The 18,356-nt window shown below is 34.8% G+C and overlaps 1 protein-coding gene across 1 annotated transcript; it reads left to right on the top strand.

Moving 5' to 3' along the window:
- Window positions 1–13,173: 13,173 nt before the first annotated feature.
- LOC116211758 (calcium-dependent protein kinase 28-like) lies at window positions 13,174–17,644 on the top strand. The gene is made up of 12 exons (XM_031546275.1): window positions 13,174–13,874; window positions 14,398–14,528; window positions 14,639–14,680; window positions 14,783–14,894; window positions 14,976–15,054; window positions 15,202–15,371; window positions 15,592–15,718; window positions 16,065–16,180; window positions 16,270–16,377; window positions 16,532–16,594; window positions 16,744–16,917; window positions 17,116–17,644. The coding sequence occupies exons 1-12, from the start codon at window positions 13,440–13,442 to the stop codon at window positions 17,278–17,280; spliced, it is 1,722 nt and encodes a 573-aa protein (XP_031402135.1). The 5' UTR covers window positions 13,174–13,439; the 3' UTR covers window positions 17,281–17,644.
- The last annotated feature ends 712 nt before the right edge of the window (window positions 17,645–18,356 follow it).

The raw sequence follows: 18,356 nt of genomic DNA, 5'->3' as shown, positions 1-18,356 counted from the left end.
TTCAAACGATAAGTTTGAGAATGGTGATTGTCTCCGCTAAGTACATATGACAAGAAAATTAAATTATGCAATCAACGTACCGTCCCTTTTGCATTTTTAAGTGAGAAATTAGTAGGGATGAGTACATTAAGTATAAGTAGATGCAAGCTCTCATTCACGGCTAATTGAATCCATTTCTGCAAACAATCAAGAAACCATGAAGTGCCCTTATGATTATTATTCCTTTTGATCACTTCCACCTAGACATTCAAGTCAATTTTTGTGGCTTGCCTTTTTGTTATTGATTGGAATAGGTCTCAGCTCTGCTAGTGATGGTCACTAGTTTGACCGACCAAAGAAATCTTTATTGCTTGGCTATGTTGGTTCGTTTGGTTTGACTATTTTGGTGATGGTCGCTGGTTTGAACCGACCAAAGAATCTTGTTAATTGGCTACAATGATTTGTTTGATTTGATTGCCTGGGATTAGGCTGTTTAAGGTTAGGTTAATTGCACCGCTAGGGATTGTAATCTGTGGTGGAGCCTGCACTCTGATACCGACCCAAGATATCCTCCTTGCTTTATTTCCTAAACGGAAATAGAAATTAATCATGGATTAATGGACTGGATTGAGATCCCTCTTCCCAGTTTTCACTGGGATCCATAGTCAATTGTTACAGGAAGGTGATCGAGCGGATTCTTGGTTTTAGGATGGCTTAATACAATTATAATATTCTTACTCACTATAACTTTTTTAAGTCTATTTTCCTTTGTAGTTTGTATGGCAGGCCAACTTAGTTTTCTGCTATTGTAATTCATGTGTAGTATTTGGGTATGTTCCTCATTATCCACTTTTACAGTGGACCGATGTATCCATTTGAATATAAATGAAGGATCCTCATTAACTTTGAGAAAAAAAAAAGCACAGAACTACCTTATCACGAAATCAACTTTTGATAATTATGCACATGATCATCAACTAATTCTATGTAATATGGAAGAACTTTATTAACATAAAAAAAGAGAAATGACTTTGTCCAACATTAAGAAGGAACAAAATTAGTCCTTAACCAAGTGAAATTAGTCTAATTAGGTATTGGCTGATAATAATTGGATACATGAATTAAAATCACATTGAGTTCATGTAATTAATTAATTATGTCGCCTTTCCGTTAAGACACATGAATCTTCTTCCTACATGAATGAATCACTTCTATTTGATAAAAGGTAATCGAAAAGCATTTGAAAATCTAAACCATTTTTATGTTGGACAAAAAGCACTATTTTCAAATCATCGAGACATTGATCCCATAATTTTCAAGGTCAATGAAAGGTCTCGTGCTCCATCCTACGAAACACCAGCAAGCGAATCAAGTTGCATGCCAAGAGTACCAGATGATTCGTTTTTCCAATGAAACCTTTGACTATGCAAGACGTTAATAGCTTTCTCAAATTGTAATCGTTTAATCAATTTTTTTAATTAATAATATATAAATTGTTATAATATCTTTATCATGATAGGGAATAGAGATTGAATCCATCTTGAATGACTCAATCCCTTTGATTAGTAGAGATTATTATAACATCTCAATTCAAAATTAGTGTGAAATTACTGCAAGATGATGTATATATCCTAAGAGGAGTGTACCACGTTCTTTCCAAAAATCAGAGCTGTAATTACTAACCGATGTGTAAGTATTTTAAAACATTGTCATAGAGAAATGCTAGCCTTCTTTCTTGCTTTTTGAGCACATTTCCGTTTTGCAAATTGCCATGGTAACAATCTATTTTATGCATCAAATGCAATCCTTTTACAATATGGCTAAATGTGACATTGAAGTCCTCCATATAATCTTGCCACTCTAGATGAGTCATCATTTTCCAATGTACTTCTCTCTTGAAGTCTAGCCACTCCTCGAGCCATCAATCGAGAGCACTAAACAACATTTGCTCAAGCACAACTTGAAATTTTGTCGATTCAGATAATGCAGTCCCACTCAATAATATGTTATTGACTACAATGATAGACATTTAGGAGTTAAAGGAGATGATAGCGTATCATTATGATTATGATAGAATTGGAAGAAAAACCTTGTTAACACATGAAGTTGTATGTCATTCAATAGATAAGCCTTGGGAAGTTATGCATTTGGCCTCTCCTTTGCTCTATCTTGAGTTCACCCCGAATTGTATTTGTATAACCTTAATTTTCCTCATAAATCTCTCGACAAATAGCTCCACGGCTGCTTTGATTTCACCAACATTATGAAGCAATCCAATCAACTCCCCTATCACTTTGGCCGACTTGAATAGTTGTCATGTGCTTCAATAAAAACATCTCATCTCCAAGAGGCGGAGATGGGGTAGCAGATCAGGTGTGTCGAAGGAGAGGGAATAGGAGTAGTAACAACTTCATTTAGAAAGGGAGTCGGAAGCGGCTGCAATCACCTAAACAAGCGACCATAGAGTTAGACGAACACCAATAAAAAAGAATTGGGAGACAATTAAGCTTCGATCGGAGGAAATGAGGAAGAGAATCGGAGAAGATATTGTGGGCGTTGAGCATAACAAGGAGAAGCCAAGCCCTAGATTTTGAAATTAGGAGGGGGAATGACTAAATTTTCCCCGGAGCTGGTTCTCCACCTGATTCCTCCACCATTAAATTACCCTTTTGTCCTTCGCATCTCAATCATATTCTATATGCTCTGTATATAGAATGTGATTAGAGGCCAATTAGTCCTTAATCAAGTGAAATTAGTCTAATTAGGACTTGACCCATAATAATTGGACGCATGAATTCAAATCACATTGAGTTCATGTAATTAATTAATTTCATCGCCGTTCCGTTAAGACACATGAATCTTCTTCATACATGAATGAATCACTTCTACTTAATTAAAGGTAATCGGAAAGCAGTTGAAAATCTCAACCATTTTTACTTTGGACTAAACACGCTATTTTCAAATCATCGAGATATTGATCACATAATTTCCTAGGTCAATGAAAGGTCTCGCGCTCCATTCTACGAAACACCAACAAGCGAATCAAGTTGCATGCGAATAGTACTAGAGGAATCATTTTTCCAATAAAACTTTTGACTATGCAAGACATTGATAGCTTTATCAAATTGTATTCTTTTAATCGATTTTTTAATTAATAATATATAAATTGTTATAATATCTTTACTCATAGTAAGGAATATATATTGAATCTCTCTTGAATGACTCAACCCCTCTAATTAGTAGAGATTGTTATAACATCTCAATTCAAAATTACTGTGGAATAAAGTATGTATTTCCTAAAAGGGGCGTACCATGTTCTTTCTACAAACTAGAGCTGCAATTGTTAATTGATGCGTAAGTATTTTAAAACAAAGTCATAGAGAAGTGCTACCAATCTTTCTTGCTTTTTCAGCACATTTTCATTTTGCAAATTGTCATGGTAACAATCTATTATATGTATCAAATGCAATCATTTTGCAATATTGCTAAATTGGTCAATGGAGTCCTCCATATAATCTTGCCACTCTAGACGAGTGGTTATTTTCCAATAGACTTCTCCCTTGACGTCTAACCACTCCTCGAGCCATTAATCATGAGCACAAAACAGCATTTGCTCAAACGCAACTTGAAAACCGATTCAGATAATGCAATCCCACTAAAAAATATGTTATTGACTATAGTTATAATAAAGAAAATGTGAACGATAATGTTGGACATTTAGGAGTTAAAGGAGATGATAGCATATCATTATGATCTTGATAGAATTGGAAGAACAACCTTGTTAACACATGAAGTTGTATGTCATTCAATATATAAGGTTTAGGTTGCATTCAATATGAGTTCATCTACTCATTCCCTTTCTCTCTTTTACAGAAAGAAAACGTGAGAATCATTGTCCATGCGCTCCTTGCGATAGGTCGCACAAAGAGCCAATGGAGTCTCTTCGAGGTTAGGAGGGTTGCTTCAAGACTAGTCTACTATTCGAGTCAGGGAACATCACCTAAAAACTCATTAACCTCCTGTACAATTTGGGGGAGCTTCAAGCCACCGTGGAGTTGTTCTCATAGAGATTTCCAAGGCTTAAATTTCAATAAAATAGTACGATTCATGGAGTCAGGTGGTGTCAAATACGTCTATTTTGTCCATGATGTGAAGTATAATGTAGAAGCCTGGGGCCTATAATGTGGTTCAATGATCGGTTCGAGGGAATCTTGTATGGTATGGATCTTGGGTATCCACTGGAAGAAGAAGTTCGAACAAAAATGGGATTACATAAAGAGAGAGATTAGGGATTAAAGTCAATAGGAATAGGGATGAATAGTCAAGGGTATAACATATGAAAGAATTGATGTCAATTGGATCAATGAAGATTGATATTATCAGTTAACAAAAGCACTAATCTCAAGGATTGACACTTATTAGATGAATGATTACATTCATCGAATCCTATTGACATTTAATATAACGTTTCATGTGCTATACTGTGTAAAAGCATGGAGAGACAACTCAGCACATAGGAGAAAACAACAAGAAAGACACACCCAAGCTAAGGAGAATTTCGAGGAGAAGACGGGCGTGGATCGAGTTAGAAGACTGGTGTGAGATCCGACATTTTTTTTATATTCAAATAGCATACATATATTTACATGCTTATAGATATACATATATATATGATACACATTTACTGGAACCAAAAAGAAGAAAAAAAAAAAGAAAGAAATGGGTAGCAAGAGGCCCCACGTGGCCTTCCATCCTCCCCCAGCAAACCCACCGCCATTGACTTCTCCCATTTTCTTCCTTGCTCTGTTTTTATGCTGAAAAAAAAAACCGAAAGGAACAGAGAAGAACAGAGGGGGAGAAAGGGAGGGAGAGAGAGAGAGAGAGAGAGAGCTAAGGTGCAAGTTAGAGGAGAATTGAGGGAAATGAAGTAGGGAGAGTCAAGATATGGGAAGGAAATCGTAGAATTGAAGCTGAAACTTGCATTTACTCAGATACTCAACATGGTTCGGTATGTTCAAGCTGAAATAGTTATCTTTGTTGTGTTTGTTTGTCTACTTTCTATTTGTTCTTTGGATTGTCTTGCATGTGGCTGATATGGGTTGTTTTATGTTGAACTTTACTTAAACAACTAGAGGAGTAAGCTCTTAAGATCAATCCATGCCTTCTAGGAAGTATGTATGTGTATATATATATATGTGCGGCTGTATGTATATAGATATATATGCATATATCTTGTATGGGTATATATATGTGCAGGCGTATGTATACATATATATATATGTATATATCTTGTTTTTTTTTAGAATTGCAAATTAGAGGTTGGTCAAATAATTCCTAATAATGGCAAATTCAATTTCAACTTTGGGGAGTGTTTCCACATAGAAATTTTATCGTGGGTTTAATTGAGGTTGCCTATTGTGAAGTTCAAGGGAAGAGTTGGAAGTTAGGAATTATTGTTTTATAGTATGAGGTAAGTAGATGGCAAGATGTAGATAGGAAAGTGGTTGTTGCTGCGCTCTACCGTCTTGAATTGAGTTGGTTATATGATTATCAAGTGGATGAATCAGCTGAAAATTTGAGCTATTCTTGATGGAAGTAACATTGAAATGGATGTTGTGTTGGTTACGGAGTAAAGAGTTGAGCTTGTTCTCTAACGTTAAATTGCTTTTGCTTGGTCAATCAATATTCTTAAGCCAATTGAAGTGTCATTTCTATGCTTTGAGTTATGCATATACATATCATTTTGCATCGTGCCCCATTTAGAGGGTTGTCAGAAACCGAAAGAGAGAGGGAAAGGCACTTGTTAATTAGGAACATCTAATGTTATAACTATATCAATGTAGTAACAAGGAGTTGAGCTGATGTATATCTATACTCTTATTTAGCGTATTATCTAACATTTATGCTTGAACTTAATAGGGGTTGAGGAGACCGAGACTATACATCCGAAAGGCTCGACCCATTGAGCTATCTTTTTTTTGGGGTCTTTGTGAGTACTTCATTCTATTGTGAAATGATATATATATATATATATATATATATTACGTGAGTACTCTTTTTCCTTGTAAAATGATGTATTATAGTTATATAAATTATTTAGGAAGAATATTATGATAGTTAGAGATTAAGAAATCGGTCTTGCTATGTTGTATGAATTGACTTGAGAGATATTGTCCGTTTATGTTTACTTTGATTTGAGATATGCAGTGTGATTGTATATTTTGATTGTGTATGAGATATGTGATGATAATGTGGTACCATTGTAATGTGATTGAGATTGTGCTTGTGTATGATGATATATGAGGTGCGATGGCATGGTTGCGATTGTTTATGCTTGTGATTGTTGTTTGATTATAGCCATGGGACCGCTGATCCGGCAGTATATAAATAGGACGCCTAGACCGCTGATCCGGCGGGATATAAAAAGGGACGCCTAGACCTCTGATCCGGCGGGATACAAAAATGGACGTCTAGACTGCTGATCCGGCGGGATATAAAATAGACGCCTAGACTCCTACTGCCGGAGGATAATGGGCAGCCCCCGCTTATGAGACATGGATATTGGGAATTGAGGATTATATGAATGAGATGTGCGGGGTCACGGTATCGTCATAACTCTGTTGCGAGGAGATGCAACCCTATGGCTATATTGATTGGTTGTATTGTATATTGTTTATCTGCTATGATTGTTGGAGATGTGAGAGTGCTGGAGATGTGATATTGTTGAGATTGTCTGAAGTTGTTCTGTGAAAACCGTGTTGTTGTTAGAGTTGAATATGTCAAGTGATTGTGTTGTGAGTTTCTATGGAATGCTAATGAATGGATATTTGATGTTTATGTGATATTGGATATTAGAGAAATGATTGGAAGAGTTATGTGTATTCATTCGTAGGACTTAATTTAGTTACTATATTGGATAAAATTATTAATATAGTTTGTGTGTATATATATTTATATATTATGTGTGCGGTGAGTTGATAGTTGCATTGAATGTGATTTTATTATTTATTTGAATATTTGTTTGTTTTCAATTAAATATTTGTTTGATAATAATTCATTTTGCTTTGGAATTTAGTACTCACTGAGATGCAGCTCACACTCTGCATATGTTTTTCAGATGAGTTAGGAGCTAGATTAGCAGCACAGGAGAACTCTTTTGATATTGGGGATCAGCTCGGAGGACTAGGTAGGAACCTTAGTTATTTGATAAGTATTTTTTTGTATAGAGTGTATTTGAATATATTACGACCTGAAATTTTTATTTAGTTTAGTTTAGTGATTGATTGAGAAAAAAAAATTTCTCTCTTTTGAGATGTATATACATATTAGAGCTTACCAGATTGGTTTTATATTTTTGAGAATTTATGGAAAGCCAGTTCTAGGCGAATAGTTATGCGGTAATGGATATCGAGGAAATATAGGGAAAATCCAGCTGAAATTTCGGGTCGTTACAACTGGGCTACAATTCCTTCTCTTTTTATTTTTCTTCTAATTTTGCTATCATATAAATGTTTTCTTCTAGTAATTGGATTGTAACTCCATCGATCAGGAGCTAAACCTATTTTCTTGGGCTACAATGAAATCTAGAATTTTATTATAGATTTGTGAACTTTCTTTTATGTTAATTGAATTCAATTGATTTGCTTATTCGTATCTTATTTTGAATAATTTCAATTGATTGACCACCAATTGATATGATCGAATAACCTAAGTTTAGTTCTTACTGGGAAAGAGGAATAATCCGCGAGGAGGATAGGAATATATCAAATCGAATTAGGTAGGAATAACGGTTGATTCTCAATCGATTCCCACTAGTTAATTACCTTGGAGTGGAGTAATTGACTCGATTCATTGGAGTGCGTATTTATGACATTCTGAAGGTGTTTAAGGAGATATTAAAAACCTGGGTTAGTAAACTGAGATTCAATGATACAAGAAGCGACATCGAATCTATAAGAAGAATTACGGGAAATTGTTAACTATAGATTCATTTCAATTGACATTTTTAGTTTATATTTATCGATTTAGTTTAATCCACTCTTTCGATTATCTAGAGAAAAGTGGATTGTTCTAATTTTAATAGTTAATGAATGTTTTAATCAGTCCTTGTAGGAATGATATTCCACTCACCTTCTTCTTTTTTACTTTGATGATGCTTACATGAATGAATTTACGGATGAGATAGTAAAAAGAGGTTGACTTGTCTCTATGAGCAACTTAATGTTGTGATTCCTATAGTAACAGAGTTTTATATGAACAACATGTATCAATGAAAAGGTATTGTCTTTGTTAGGGGCAAACTCGTGCCACTCAATTATGTGTTTATTAATAATGCTTTGTATAGAATCACGCCAGTTATTATTCATTCTTGTGCTGTTGATAGTATACCTATTTTTTTAAAGGAAATTATGATAAAAATAATTTTTTGAGTGGGATAGGTAAAGATGGAGCTACAGCTGAAATTGGAGAGGTGGATGAAGAGTGAAAATGTGAAAGCAACACAATAGCAAGTTCAGCCACCTTGATAATCTAGGGAGTACTTTTGACTTGTATATTTTATTGTCAACATTCAATTGCTTGCTTGTAATATTGAGGACAATGTGAGATCTAGGATTGGAGGTGTTTGTTATATATTTGTTAGCTTACTTGTTGTTTGTTGCTTGTAGCTCGACTTGATGTTGATAGTTGATTCTGTTGATTAGTTGGTTAGTTTAATTTTGCATTAGGAAGTTAATAGTCTTAGCTTAACTTGCTTGAAATTAATAATCAATTGGTCCATGTTTGTAACTTATGATTAGAGGATTTCCTAAACCGAAGTTATGTTTCAGTTACGTTGCAATTACCATCTCATTTTGAGTATAAAAAAATTGTCTAATTGATTTCTTAGAGTAGATCCATACAACATTCAAAAGGTACTTAAGGATATACTAGAAATCTAGGTTAGTAAACCAAGATTCAATGTTATAGGGAGAGGGATTGATTCTGTAAAAGTATTAGGGAAAATTATTAGGTCTAAGTTCATATCACGTGGATTTTCAAGTAAACCTAACTATAGGGGCTACAGGTAACACATATTCTTTTAAGATTCCACCCTTTTTCCCGCTTGTGATTAAATAAAATTAGACTTTCTATGGAGGTGGAATTAATTGAGAATTGTAGTCAATATATAAAACACAATACATATAAAATTGTAGATGTCTTCCATATCTCAATCATATATATGTCTTGGAATGTGATTATTTGGGAAGACCATGTCCATCTTATTTACATCTATTTATTTCAATAATGAGCTAAGATACACATAACTAAGATGTAATTAAGAGTCCATATGAGAGAGTGGTAGAGATTAGGTAAGCACTTCTTTTAGTGATTTATAAGTAGAAATAATGTTTGCTAAACTATATGAAAATCATAGTTTGGACAATTTAGTGACTGAAAATGTGATTTTTCTAATAGATTAACTACTTATCGAAAGTATTTCTTCTTATTATCTTCTACAAATATCAATTTTGATTCCATCAAGTTTAATGAATCGTTTTCTCTTATACATTTTAGTTTATTAAAAAAATAATGCTTATTTTTTCGAAAATTATGTTTCATCACTTTTACATCAACAATAGTATTCTCAACTCAAGCCTAATAAAAAAAACGCTAAATTCTACTAAATGGTGTACCTGAAAATCTTCATAATTCAAAATCTCATTCATATCGAATTAGTCTTGGATATAGTGTAAATCACAATGCATGCCATTATGAGCCAGATTTTGAATTTTATTGCAAAGATATAGCAACATTCAAGTATATTAATTGATACAGTGATCTCGCTATTAGTTGTATTTCATTAATAAATAAAATTAATGCACCAAGAACAAAAACATAAATTAAATGAACAACAAAATCTATCCTTTTAAAATTCATCCTTTTATAGATATATTATAGGCAACTTTGAGATCTCCTCCAGGGGGAGGAATTGTTGTGTTACTTGCATATATCTTGTAATTTCTTTCATCAAGGCAAGAGAAAAAGTTCACTGAAGTTGGCCATTTACGAATAACTTAAAGCTGATACACAAATACTACATGATGGGCAAAAGAACCAAGTATTATTTGGGATAAAATGTCTGTGCCATCAAGTATGGAAGTAGGATTTGGACGAAGGAGGACAAGTTCTTTGAGGAGATATATGTGATGGTAATTTCTTTGGATTAGGGTGACGAGCATAGAAAATTTTTATCAAAAATTGAATATTAATAATAATACATAAATTTACTTTGAGCGTCAAAGGTTTAGGGGAGACTACCCCTTAGTTCTCCCTCTTGTTCTTTCATGTTATCGTGCAAAATATGAGAGTAATTAATTTATTGAAAATAAGATAACTGTGTCATGCATTACTTATGTATATCTTAATTAGGAAAGTGAATGGTGGTAAAAAAAATTAGGAAAGTAAAATGACGTTAAAAAAAAAGGAAAGTAAGAAAGCTATTGCTTAAGCAAATATGCCTAAGAAAATAGGTTCATTTAACCCAAAAAAATGTACAACCTCTCAACCCAAAGGAAAAAAAAGAATGCTCTACATTCGACCGAAAAAATAATTCAACCCCATTATTCATAGACTTATTTTTACTTCAATATTTTGATAAGAAAATACAAATAGATATAGTCCATAATTTTTTCAGGATTTATTACAAATTATGTGCATATATATGGAGAGAGATTATTATTGAGGCCATAATGTTTCATATGGTATCTAGTTTAAATATAATTATTTCTCCCATAAAAATAATACATAATCAACCAACACCACAAGAAAACTCGAAAAGAAACATATGGATTTAAGCTAGGGACATATACATTTGCTAATGAGTAGTTTTCCTGCACTTGCAGTGCTATCGAATCCCGGTCATATTGCGTGTGACATAAGTTTTGAAGTCTGCTTATATATTGTTTTACTGCAAATCTAGTATTATTGGTATTTAATTTTGGCTCCTTAATATCGTGGAATAGGAGGCTTCGATTCATATAATAATATTTTGTCATATCAGCAGTTTTACAAGTTTAGAACCTCTCAATGATGGTCTCTTCATATTCTTGTATTTAGTTCCGAAAAAGTAATTAGAAAAATTTAAGAATGTAAGAATTGAGCATAAGTTTATCTGTACTTTAGTGGTAAAGATATTGTTAATTGTGCTCATTTTCCTGTGTTCAAACCTCATCATTTAACTTTTCTCATTTTTATTATTATTTTCCTTTTTCATGTTTTATTTTTTGAATTTTTTTCCTTTTTTTCATTATTTGTTGCATTTTAGACCTATTTTTTCTTCCCTTCTTTTATTTTTTTCCTTCTCAACACCATCTTTCTTTCAATTATTTTTTTCACATATACCCTTATTACGAATAAAACTACAAAATTGGTAAATTATCTAATGATAATTTATTGAAACTTAGACAACTTTCACACTAGGGATCTATAAAGTTGCATAAAAGTAGGTAAATGTCTAATCTGTTATTAAATTTTGCATATTTTATATTCTTTTCTTTTTAGTATAGTTTTCTATTTTTGTAATATCATTTTTTCTATATAAGGAGTACTTGAATTTTGTATAACCATAATTAAATAAATGACTCTATATACAATTTTTGTTATATTTTCTTGGTAAAATTTCTATGGTATAGCAAAGTTGGTATCAAGTTTAGACCGAAAAAAGTTGGTATCAAGTTATTTTATGAGAAAACATGTGATATTGTAATGACTTTTTTCTTATTTATTTTTAAAATTGTATAAATGCTGACATGGCGCATTTTCGTCAAATCGAGGCCTCACATTGCACGATACAATGCCCTTCATTCAATTTACCAAAGCCTTCCACATCGGCTTTTCGGGTATTTTCATTAACTAACTCTTTGAGTCTTTGTATTTAATATGGATGAATATTCACAAGTAGTAATTGGTTTTGCATTTTTCTTTCAAAATCCAATAAAAAGTAATTCATGTCTTTAAAGATATGGATGAACATATCTTTAATAAGTCTTTAAAGATGAACATGGATGAACATGCTTTAATAAGTCTTTAAAGATATTCTTATCAGAATTGTATTTTAGCGGATTGTTAAAAATTCGAGATAAAAATAATTATAAAAGTAAATTTATATTATGTTAGTTCATTATCACATAGACAGTAAATCATATATAACCAATTCTTAGTTCATATTTTGTATGATCTAATCATGCTTTTATAAGTTTATAAAGATAATCTTATCAGAATTGTGCTTTAACGGATTGTTAAAAATTCGAGATAAAAAATTATAAAAGTAAATTTATGTTGTGTTTACTTCATGATCACGTAAATAGTAAATCGCCCATAACCAATTCTCAGTTCATGTTTTGTATAATTTGAACGTTCTATAATAAGTATAAATTTACTTTTATCCGAATTATGTTTTAGTGGATCAACAACCGTTAGTGCCCTTGCAATGCGCGAGCTTTATAACAAGTTAGCTTGAAATTGTTGTCTTAACAGCATAATTAAACTGACTGGGGTTGATAACTTCTAGATTATAGGTTTGACGCGTTCAAAAAAGGTCATAATTGACCTTCTTAAATTAATTGCGGAATTTTCTAATATTTGCTCAATTTCCTTTACTTTTCTTCACTAGATATAACACATGCATGAAGTCTTATTGCTCATGTGAATTTAATGTCTGGGCCACAACATCCTTGAATTTCCCAAATGTTGTGCCAATCTCAACTTCATATAATACTTTTCTTTGACACATCTTTGATTTTTAATAGGTCATTAATTAGTTATCAATGTGACGTGGTATAATTAATACTATTTATTCTTGTTTTCAGATCGACCGTGTTATCATTACTGTTAAGTAGATCATCATGTCTCTCTTTAATTGAATCGACGTGGGAATTCCTTACGAACCATCTTGTCCATCATGGAATTGTTATCATCGGAATCAAGATCACGATGAAAAATTTGCAAAGGAAATCGTTTTGATTGGGTCACGGATGAGTAAAAAAACACGAACAGGTTTATGGAAAAAAAAGGGAGTTTTTTTTTTTTCTGTTCTTAACTTGCTGAAAAATCCCAGCTTGGACATTAAGTATAATTTTGTTTATAACTATATATAATGGAAAAAAAAATTACACTGCACGCCAGCATGGAACCAATGAGAAACAGTTTTTGTTCACATTTTGGTTACCAGTCGGTTTGACCACCATCGCCATCCTCCTCCCTCCTTCTTCCCTTCTTCCCTCAACCTTCCTCTCTCTCTCTCTCTCTCTCTCTCTCCCCCCCTCGCCATCGCCATTTTCAATTCATTCCCAGTTAATTCTCCGGAGATTGAACGTCTCAACGCTCCTCCGGCTTCGGTATTAAAACCTGCAATGGATTCCAATTCGACCCCTCAAAACCTCTGAAACTCTCCCTCCCCCTCCCTCTCTCTATCCGACAACATGGGTGCGTGCCTCTCCTCCTCCAAAGTCAGCGGCTCCGCCAGCAACAACCCCCCCGCCGCCGCCGCGGCCAAGCATTCCCCGCCGGTGGCGAGGTACAGGGCCCCGCATGGGCCCTCGCAGCAGCAGCAGAAGAAGAACCCGCCTCAGCTGAGGATCAGGGAGAAGGCAGCCAACAACAACAACATCAGCAACAACAACAATAATAATAACAATAAAAACATCAATAATCGGAATCAGAATCATCAGAATCATAGGAGGCAGGGGGGCGGAATCCCCTGCGGCAAGAGCACGGATTTCGGGTACGCCAAGGATTTCGACGACCATTACGTTCTTGGCAAGCTCCTGGGACACGGGCAGTTCGGCTACACGTATGTCGCCACCGACAAGACCACCGGAGATCGTTTCGCCGTCAAGAAAATTGACAAGAATAAGGTAAACTATTTTTTTTTTCTTTTGGATACTGGAGAATTCCTAATTGATGCCAATTCAGAATGCGGTCAGGGTATAATTCGGATTCTGGTCAATTGATGGGATCTAGTCGACGTTCTAGTGATTGATCCGCGCAATTGAATTTTAATGTTGACGAAGCTATTTGGGTATAATTCCATGGTTTTTCAATGAAGTCTCTAATCACGCATTCTGATTGCTGCTTCGGGTAATGGAAAAAATGGACTATCGAAAGACATTTCTGTTCCCTTATCACATCAATCTCCCTTTCCTGAATCTTAGGATAATGTCACATCCTGAACTTCTGCCAGCTGCAAAGTTGTGTCAATTTTCTGCCAAATTATGGGTTTGCCATTCTAATTTCTCCGAGAATTTTCGTAATCTTTGTTACTCTGGTTTTGTGGAAATGGCAGGTGAAGTTGAAAGGTTTATTTGGGTGATCTTAATTCTCCTTTATGTATGCTTCGTGCTGTCTCGAACCTAACCTAACCTTTGGGCATCTGTGCAGATGGTTCTTCCAATCGCTGTCGAGGATGTTAAGCGAGAAGTCAAGATACTGAAAGCATTAACCGGCCACGAGAATGTTGTACAGTTTTATGATGCATTCGAAGATGATTCCTATGTATATATAGTTATGGAGTAAGTTTGTAATTTCTTCTTCTGTCTTCTTTTCTAATTAAATCTTTGGAATGTGAAAAAGCTTTTCGTTTTATTAAAGATGTTTGCTGCTCAACGTCCTCTGTTATCAGGTTATGTGAGGGTGGTGAGTTGCTCGACAGAATATTGGCCAAGTAAGAACCTTTATACACATAATGATCTAATTTTCTATCCCATTGGTGCTGAAATTCTTAGCTCTCAACTATATGCTTAATTCATGAGTTCCCTTCAATCAGGAAGGACAGTCGTTACACAGAAAAGGATGCGGCGGTAGTTGTAAGACAGATGCTCAAGGTTGCTGCTGAGTGTCACCTACATGGCTTAGTACACCGGGACATGAAGCCTGAGGTATACCCTGAATAAGTTTTTCCCTCAATATTCAGGAGCAAATTCATGAACCTGTACCGAAACATTTCTATCTGTGTGTAGAATTTTCTCTTCAAGTCAGCGAGAGAGGACTCTCCTTTGAAGGCCACTGATTTTGGTCTCTCAGACTTCATAAAACCAGGTGTGTAATACCTTGGTCTCAAAATTTGGCCCCCTCATTTCTTAAACGTTACAAGATAGCTGTTTCAGTAGATACATGCTCAATATTTTCTCTTGGTTTCTGTGCCAGATAGGTTTTCTGCAATTTACTGACTTCAATAATGTGCAGGAAAGAAGTTTCAAGATATTGTTGGGAGTGCCTATTATGTCGCTCCCGAAGTCCTGAAACGGAAATCTGGCCCCGAGTCAGATGTGTGGAGCATTGGCGTCATCACCTACATTCTGCTGTGTGGAAGGCGTCCCTTCTGGGATAAGACTGAAGATGGTATATTTAAGGAGGTGTAGTGCATCTTCCATCATTTTCTCTGGTCATGTCTTCTCGAGTACTGGTCGAGATTTAGTAGCCTTTCTGATTATGTACCTTTGAAACTGTCCTTTGGACTCTGTTGGCTGTCCTGCTATTTGTTTTGGATAAGTAGATGTCCTGCTATTACTTTTCTTGTAGTTCAATTTTGTCCTGGTACTTATTCTGTGTCCTTTTTGGCTACTTGTGCTGCAGGTTCTAAGAAATAAACCTGATTTTCGCCGCAAGCCTTGGCCAACAATAACCCACAGCGCAAAAGATTTTGTAAAGAAGTTATTGGTGAAGGATCCTCGAGCAAGGCTCACTGCGGCTCAGGCCCTTTGTATGTAATCTCTGTTCTTTTATATGGAAACAGGTGGAGTTTGGCAGGCCAACCAAAAAAAAGGGGGGGAGAGAGAGAGAGATAGAGAACATAAATTATGATGATAGAAATGTTGACATAGCAGATGTGATTATTAGGAATTGTTAAGTAAACAATAAACTACATGTTCATTGCACAAGGTGAGCTTTTACATCATTTGGCTGTGGTCCCTCTAACAATTCAGTGGGGATTTAGAAACCCTCATCCCTCAAATAACACAATACTGAAGCACTGTCTAGGCTTGATCTTGACGACTTTAGACGGAGATGATTTGTTTTTTGATTAGTTTATTGTTTCGCCTTCCCAGCACATCCTTGGGTTAGAGAAGGTGGAAATGCATCTGAGATTCCCATTGATATATCTGTTCTGAATAACATGAGACAATTCGTTAAGTACAGCCGTTTGAAGCAGTTTGCTCTAAGGGTAAGCCATGTCTTTTATTTGGTATTATATTATTTCAAAAAGGAATTGATTTTTCATTGATGTAGTTGATGAGCAATTGGATTATTCAGGCACTTGCGGGCACACTCGATAAAGAGGAGTTGGCCGACCTCAAGGATCAGTTTGATGCAATCGATGTGGATAAAAATGGTTCCATCAGTCTCGAGGAAATGAGACAGGTACACCATTCAGTAACCCCCTAATTTTGTTGAACCTGAACATCAGATCTAGGATTACGTCTTTCATAAGCCTCCTTCATGTGAAGGAATGAATGAAGTCGTCCTATAAAATGGAATCGCTAGTATTTGTCTTGAAAAGGAGCTGTAAATGCAGGCACTTGCTAAAGATCTTCCTTGGAAGTTGAAGGAATCTCGGGTCCTGGAAATTCTTCAAGCTGTAAGCACCAGCATATTCTGTTCCAAAGTTCTTTATTTTCAAATGTGCATTGTAGTTTACTGTTTCCTTTCTCAATGTGTTGCTAGTTGACTTCTGTGGTACATGAATTATTTGGGATTGTTCTTTTTCTAATTTTTGCTTTGGTGCAGATTGATAGCAACACCGATGGGATGGTAGATTTTTCCGAGTTTGTGGCAGCTACAATACACGTTCATCAGTTAGAGGAGCATGACTCGGAGAAATGGCAAGAGAGATCACAAGCTGCTTTCGAGAAATTTGACATCGATCGAGATGGCTATATAACTCCCGAGGAACTAAGACTGGTCGGTAACCCTCTCTTCGCCCTCTCTCTGTATTTCTGTTTATCTTGTTAGAGCAGGCAATAAACCACAGTTTAAGAAAAACTACCAAGTTCCTTAGTACGTAATTTCAGACACTGGACAGGACTTTTATCTGTCTATTTCCTTTGAATGTGAATAGTATCATACATTAGTCTCACGGTTGGTTCATTGCTTTCTCAGCACACGGGCTTAAAGGGCTCTATCGACCCGCTTCTCGAAGAAGCTGACATAGACAAAGATGGGAAGATAAGTCTACCAGAATTCCGGAGGTTGCTGAGAACAGCAAGCATCGGCTCAAAAACTGTCCAGAGCCCAGCCGGTTATCGCCACACAAGAAAGATTTAAGATAAACCCCGGCAGTTTTCATTGCTCGAATCGAAGCAGCCCTCATGAAATGCCGGGAATTCTCATCGGGATCTCGACTCTGTCAAAACTATACATTGTATAAATCACCTGCAATCTCTTGAAAACTCAAATCAAAGGGGGTGCAAATCTTTCGGAATTTAGAAGAGCGAATGAATACAGCAGGAATTCTTTTATGCCACGACGAGGTTTGGAATCAGTTGGAAAGTGGAATCATCTGTTGTTATCATGGAAAAAAATGGTTGGTTTGGTGAGTGAGTTTAAGGATGGTGTAAATGGGTTGCCAGTGTTGGTATTGTGCCACTCAAAATGTCAAGAAAAAAATTGTGCATTCGTTTAAGTCTTATATTGTTCTTCGTTGCCTTCATATGTCCTCCGAAGTATACTTTTTCTTTCCCCGAGATTGCAAAATCAGTTTAAAATACCCAAAAAAAAAAATTGTGCCACTATACTATCAGTAATCTACATAACATGCAAAACTTTCATTTACTGGATTGTAAAAATGCAGATTTTTTTCGCCTACAAAAGGGAGGAGTGGTGCTAACAAAAAAAGAAAAAAGTGGTACACAAAACAAAATTAATAGAATAATATTTTTTGTACCTCTTTTTCGGAGTAAGTCTATATATTTATATATTTATATACATATATACTAGTCTTCTTTCACCCGCGTGTTGCACGGAAAATTTCCTACAAAGATTTATTGAACATTTTGCTTTAAATGTGATTATAATTATTTTTTGCATGTGGAGAATTTTTATATTTATCAAATTTAATTACAGTTTCACTTTTAATAAAGAAGTTTTCATAAACTATGCAAGATCCAAAGTATATATAATTATATTTTATAATTCGTTTGCACATAAAATAATTAATTTGTTCTATATGATATAAATTTAATTTGCTAAAATAAATTTTTCAAACATAAATTTAAAAGGATAGGAGATTTTGATTGCAATATTATAATATATTGAACTCTATATTTATAACTTTTAGTTCGTTAATAAATACTTAACCCATTACTTGGAAATTTAAAATTGTCATGATCGAGGCAAAAAAT

This window comes from Punica granatum, chromosome 6 (assembly GCF_007655135.1).
Source record: "Punica granatum isolate Tunisia-2019 chromosome 6, ASM765513v2, whole genome shotgun sequence".
NCBI lineage: Eukaryota > Viridiplantae > Streptophyta > Magnoliopsida > Myrtales > Lythraceae > Punica > Punica granatum.
Note: the sequence above shows the minus strand (reverse complement) of the source record. Positions and strands in the feature narration are given on the sequence as shown.

What these genes read in the sequence shown, in the direction of transcription:
- LOC116211758 (XM_031546275.1), top strand. Translation starts at nt 13,440, where the DNA reads ATGGGTGCGTGCCTCTCCTCCTCCAAAGTCAGCGGCTCCGCCAGCAAC. An exon ending in AGAAAATTGACAAGAATAAG is followed by an intron (nt 13,875 to 14,397) that starts GTAAACTATTTT and finishes GCATCTGTGCAG; the next exon opens with ATGGTTCTTCCAATCGCTGT. An exon ending in TGAAGCAGTTTGCTCTAAGG is followed by an intron (nt 16,181 to 16,269) that starts GTAAGCCATGTC and finishes TGGATTATTCAG; the next exon opens with GCACTTGCGGGCACACTCGA.